Source organism: Panicum virgatum, chromosome 8N (genome assembly GCF_016808335.1).
Source record: "Panicum virgatum strain AP13 chromosome 8N, P.virgatum_v5, whole genome shotgun sequence".
Lineage (NCBI taxonomy): Eukaryota > Viridiplantae > Streptophyta > Magnoliopsida > Poales > Poaceae > Panicum > Panicum virgatum.
In genome coordinates, this window is record NC_053152.1 from 47,278,487 (window position 1) to 47,284,679 (window position 6,193).

Consider the following 6,193-nt stretch of genomic DNA (forward strand, 5'->3'; position numbering starts at 1 on the left):
TATTGCAAAATGTGTAATCTTGAGTTCTCTTGAGGATAAAATTTTCAATCGTTTGTTTGCTTGTGAGAATGCTAAAGAGCTATGGAAAACTATCAATGAGAACCATGAGGGTACAAAGGATGTGGCTAACGAAAGATATCATGTTCTCATTGATAGACTAAATAGCTTCAAGAAACTTGATTATAAAAATGCCGAAGCTATGTACTCACGATTGAATGTTCTTGTGAATGAGATTAATGCCCTAGGTGTCAAAAATATTGAAGACAAAGAACTCATTCGCAAGATGCTCCACTCTCTCTGAAGGCCGAAATATGATTTGGTGACAACCATTCTCTATGAGAAAGAGCTCTCAACAATGACACCAAATAAATTCTCAACAAGGTGACCACCTATGAGCTTCGCAATGACATCAAGCCAAGAGCTCCACCTTCTTCACCAACACATAGCGCTCTCACAAGCAAACAAAAAAAGTTGTTGAAGAAGATGGCAATCAAGAGAAACTCAAGTGAAGAGGAAGAGAGTCAATGCTCCTCAAGTGATGAAGATGGAGTCATGACCCCCAAGCTTTACAAGCAAGTGAAGATCATGAACAAAAGCTTGAAGAAGATCAATTTGATGGGGTACGTGGTCTTACTCAAAGATGGGCCTCACCATCAACTCATGAAAGTTGAGAGGAGATTCAAGAAGAAGAAGGAGAAGAAGCCCAAGGAAGAAGTCTTTGTCGTTCTTGGCGAATGGACAAGCGGTGGTGAAGAATCAAGCACAAGCTCAAGTGATGAGTCAAACAAGACCTTCACCACCCGCTTCAATACGAGCGCGGCTTCATCATCTAACATATGACTTCTGGCTAAAAGTATGGAAAGCGATGTAAGTGATGATGACTCCGACTCTCCTTCCTATGAAGAGTTTCTTGACTTAGTTAATGAGCACCAAAGAGCAATTAAGAAACAATCTAAAAAATGTGATGCTCTTAATGCTACCATTGCTACAAATTATGATAATTTGTTATCCAAATTCCGAATGCTTAGCAAGGAGCATGATTCTTCTGCCATCATCTGCTGCATATGCAAACCTACTGTTCTTTTGAGTACTGTCAGGTATGTTTACAGCATAAACCAGCGAGGTAAGCAGGCAGTTAACTCTGTATGGGTGACTGATTCTTCTGCTTTCAGTAGACGGATGCTCAGATGCATTGTGATGGCAGTAGCGTTAGGACCAGGCTAAACGCCAACAAGTACGACATTATGTGTAAACACTTTTGGGAGCACACATATAGAAGAAGTAATAACATATAGTACTAGCTTGATCAATCAGATGCCATATATCTTTTATTTTGGAAAAAGCTATATTTTTGTTCTTATCAAGTATAGATTTGGACACATTCATGGAAAGTATAGCTGGTCAAGAAAACATAAGTTTCCGGCCATTTGGTGGCTCGCTCATCAGCTGGAAAAACAAAATGGTAGTACACCTAGGAGCGTCCCTCCACACTTCACTGGTTGTCTTGGGATCATTTGAGGACCGGAGAATCATGAACATTAACGGCGAAAGTTTCGAGCCAAATGCTTTTGGAGAATACATAATCAGATACATTCAAAGTAGATAAAAAGATAGATTATTACACGGTCCATATGATGGATGTAATTGCAATTTATATTATGCCTTGCCTGCACAGCCGGTTTCACTAGGCACACATGAACAGCGCCAATGGTTGCTAATTAAGTTATGGTGCGGCCGCCGTCGACGTAGATGACCTGGCCGGTCATGTAGGACGCCGCCGGCATGCAGAGGAAGGCCACCATGGACGCCACCTCCTCCGGCTCGGCGATCCTCCCCATGGGCAGCCGCGCCATCTCCTTCTTCACCAGCTCTGGGTCTATCGTCTTCTGCTTAATAATAGTCCAACAGTTCATCAAGGTTATTAGTTTCAAAATTTTTCTATCAGATAGTGATCGATCAACTGACGACAGATCGATTACAAATGATGGACGGGTACTGGTTATATGTGTTTAGTCAAGCTTACATCACTGCTGATGTCAGTCTTGACGCCGCCAGGTGCGACGCAGTTGACGCGGATGCCGTCGCGGGCCCACTCGGCGGCGAGGCTCCTAGTGAGCTGGTTCATGGCGCCCTTGGTCATGGAGTAGACGGCGAGCGCCGGCATCCCGATGGATCCGGCGACGGAGGAGATGTGGACCACGCTGCCGCCACCGCCACCGGCGAGGAGGAGCGGGTGCGCCAGCTGGCTGAGGTGGAAGCACGATTCGAGGTTGGTCGCCATGATCCGCGCGTAGTCGTCGCCGCTGCTCTCCACGGCGGTCTTGAACAGCGTCTGTCCCGCGTTGTTCACCTGCACGTTCATGCAAGCATCCACATACAGTCAGCGGCAGCTAGGACACCACCACTGACCACTGTAAGCTAGATTGCCGTCGATGTTACCAGGATGTCGAGCTTGCCGTCGAAGCTCGCCGTGACGGTGGCCATGAGGCTCTCACGGTCCGCGGGCACCGAGACGTCGCAGACGGAGACGGTGACCTGCAGCCCCTTCTCCTCCCACCGCCGGCGGCACGCCTCCAGCTCCGCCGCGTTGCGGGAGCACGTGTGCACCCGTGCCCCGAACCCGGCCAGCTCCTCCACGATCGCATGCCTGCGTGCGGCATCACCGACACACACAACATTCAGGGACACGCGTCAAGTAGATGAAAAAGATTAGGACCTGTAAGTTAGGCTGTAACGCACCCGATGCCCTTGCTGCCGCCGGTGACGAGCGCCGTCGCGCCGGCGAGGCTCCACCGCTCCTCCCTGCTCTTGCCTGCAGCCACCATCATCGATCTCCCTCTCCTTCTCCCTACCTGTGATCGCTAGCTGGAATGTGACAGGTCGAGATGAGTAAAAATGAGATGTATGGGTGATTCTGCTGCTTCACTGGTCCAAATGATCTGTGCCTGTATTTATAGTCAGAAGACAGGGCCTGCAAATATTGAAATCGCTAGCTAATAATCAGAGAGGATATGGGTAGGTAACACACATTCTTAGCTTGCTGACTTTGAATAAATCAGTATATATAAGACCTGCATACTCGATCATCATCTGACGGCGCGGCCGGATTTGGACAGATACGGTGGAGCAGCACATGAGGACAGCTATCAGCCGGCCGGTGCTGCTGGCTGCTGGAGTGCTGGTTTAGTTTATTCGAAGCGACCGTCCACAACAACAGTATATGATCGTGCAGGGAATGTCATTTGTAAACACCACTACCAGCTGAATTTTCAGATGCCTTAGTTTGCTGACCTGAGCCTAAAAATGACGCATATACCGATTGAATTTTCAAATTATATTGTTTTTCATAATACAGATTTACATGAAAGTGTTTGCGAATATGAAAACAATGATAGCAAATTTATATATAGTATATAATCATATCATCTATGAATTCTTAACATTCTGCTAATTTTCTTCCCCTATATATGACCCATCTATTATTTTAATATAGTTCACAGACTGCAATTATTTGCACCTAACAACTACTACTACAAAAAAAAACTAGAACAATTTGTCTTTCTTGGAGGTTGGTCCAATAAGTAAAATTCACTCCTCTTTTTTCTACTAGTTAGGTCATATAAGGATCCATCTTTTTTTTCCGGAAATATAAGGATCCATCCTGATAGCTTGCAGACAATATTTAGTATAAAGATCCAGTTCTGACATAATAAATTGTTTGGTTTTCCTCTGTGGGCATTATGTATTCACTACTGCAGAAACCTACAATAGTCCCGGTTGGGAACTAGCTTTTATCCCGGTTTTCCAACCAGGACTCTGTAGCCGGGACAAATATACCCCATCTTTTTATCCCGGTAACTATGGAACTGGGATCAATGAGTTTTTTCACAAACAAACAAAAAAAATCAGCTCCGTCTACGCACGCAGCAGGCCAGCTCATCAACACACGCACGCCTTTTTCTCCAATTCCAAATGTTTCTCCATAATTGCAAAAACAAAATCAATTACAAATGTTTCTCCATAATTGCAATAACAAAATCAATTACAATCACACAAAATCATTCACAAAATAAATCACAAGCACATAAGAATCCCAGTCCATATACATATTTGGAAAAAAAGTAAAATAAAAATTAGAAGACTAGCCTTGTGCGCCGCACTGCTGGCCGCCGGGGCTAGGCCGAGCGGGGGCTGGCCGCACCGCTCGCCGGGGCCTGGCCAAGGCCGCCCGCGCTGCGCCCGCCACAGCCCGCTTGCCGGGACCAGGCCGCACCGCTCCTCGGGGCCACATTGAGCCGCCGCTCGCTGGTCCTGGCCGCCCACGCCGAGGCCTAGCCGCGCCGCCCGCCGGGGCTTGGCCGCGCCGCCCAAAGCCGAGCTGCCCCCGCCGGCACATGGCCGCACCGGTATTTGGGCAGCGGCGGCTCGCCAGACACCCGCCCGCGCCAGTCATTGGTGGAGGCATCTCGCCGGCCCCGCCTGCGCCGGTGGCCCCACTGGCGGCGACATCCGCGAAAGCTAAGGGAGGGATGGAGAGAGTGAGGGAGGGGATCGGATCGGAGGAAGTATTCCTTACGGTGGAGAGATGTCGAGGGAGAAGAGAAAGAGATAGATGAGGGAGAGGAGGGGAGCTGTGGAGATAAATAAAAATCGGAGTTGGCCTTTTGTCCTGGGTTGACACTCCAGCCGGTACTAAAAATCTCCTTTAGTCCCGGGTGGAGTCACCAACCGGGACTAAAACATTTGGTCCCGGCTGGTGACTTCACCCGGGATTAAAGATGACTTTTTAGTTTCGGTTGGAGTATCCAGCCGGGACAAAAGATCATTTTTTACCTCCCACCAGTCCTAGACTTTAGAACCGGGACTAAAGACTTTATTGGTCCTGGGTCCAACAACAACCGGGATAAATGTGCAAGATCAAAGGCCCTTTCTATAGTAGTGATTGCCTGAGCACACAAATTAAGAAAACTAGCACAATTCTGTGAAGAGAAGCACACACGACAGTTGACTTAACTTCGCCAAGCGTTGAGATGATAATGACAAATAGCTGCATGCATATATAGAATGCATAATATACTAAGGTAGGCAAACAACATATATGTAATATACTAAGGACTCGAAGGCTGTAACATTACTGTTTCATTTCACAAAGGCAATTATTGTATTAGTTACCCAAGCAAACCAATTCAATAGCATGGATGCTTAGTGGAGGTGATTGTACCCCATATATACCAGCCATGCAAAAAATAGGTTTTAGGATACAACATTAGGACATCAAAATAAATGTAACTGCAAGAAATAGGTTAATTCATTAGCATGTAAATTTCTGGCAGTTAAAGGATACTGTATTAATCTCACCAATTTTTACTATTCATTATTCTAAACGTATATCGATCTAAATAATTGAGAAAAAATCAAATATGTTGGAGTTCTATATTGTTACTTGCCTTGCATACAAAAATGTAAGCAATTTAAATGCCACCTTATCTCAGAGGTGGCATTGCTGTTGTGAGTGGTGCACTGCTAGTAATAGTTATTAACTCCCTTAAACATGATTAGAGCTCACAAGTCACAACACCCCTTAATTTGATACCAGCCTGATAGACTGATGGCTTTCAGACCGGGATGCTATACTGGCAAATGTTATTTTAGGAGATACGACACATATGGGTGTAGATATGGAATCTTTTTAATTAGCAACTGAGCTTGGAGTAGTGGTAGTCACATGCAAATGGAGAAGCAGCAAATATATATTTTTGTTTAATAGCAGCAAATGGAAGTCAAATGATGATGTCGGAGGAGTGTACATGTCAGAAAAGTGGCTTCCCTGCTGACTTGATGCAGTTTGAGTCAAAGTCCTGAATATCCCCTTATCTTAATTAGTAAAACTAGCTAGTCAACATAGCAAGATAAATCGTTGGTTGGCCTCCGCACAAAAGAGAAAATCAGAAAACCATTCATCAGGGAAAGGCCAATTCATTTTTACTTGCACGTTCTTCTCATAAATGAAATCAAGAATATGAAGTGCTAGAATTGAAGATAACATATATATAGGGAAAACCCTTTCTAAACCGCATGTAAATTTCTGGCAGTTGGAGGGTTTTGTTGTCATCATTAATGTTCTATATTGAATATTGATTGGTCCTTGTGTGTTAGAGGAACTAAGTAATTTAGTGAAAAATCAAATATGTTT

General features: G+C 45.2%; 1 protein-coding gene across 1 annotated transcript; it reads right to left on the reverse strand.

Annotated features, from left to right (window-relative positions):
* Positions 1-1,513: 1,513 nt before the first annotated feature.
* LOC120686155 (noroxomaritidine/norcraugsodine reductase-like) lies at positions 1,514-3,144 on the reverse strand. Its single transcript, XM_039968330.1, has 4 exons — positions 2,740-3,144; positions 2,440-2,647; positions 2,024-2,350; positions 1,514-1,886 (listed from the first exon to the last, which is right to left on the reverse strand). Exons 1-4 carry the CDS (start codon positions 2,826-2,828, stop codon positions 1,719-1,721), a joined length of 792 nt encoding a protein of 263 aa, XP_039824264.1. The 5' UTR covers positions 2,829-3,144; the 3' UTR covers positions 1,514-1,718.
* Positions 3,145-6,193: the final 3,049 nt, after the last annotated feature.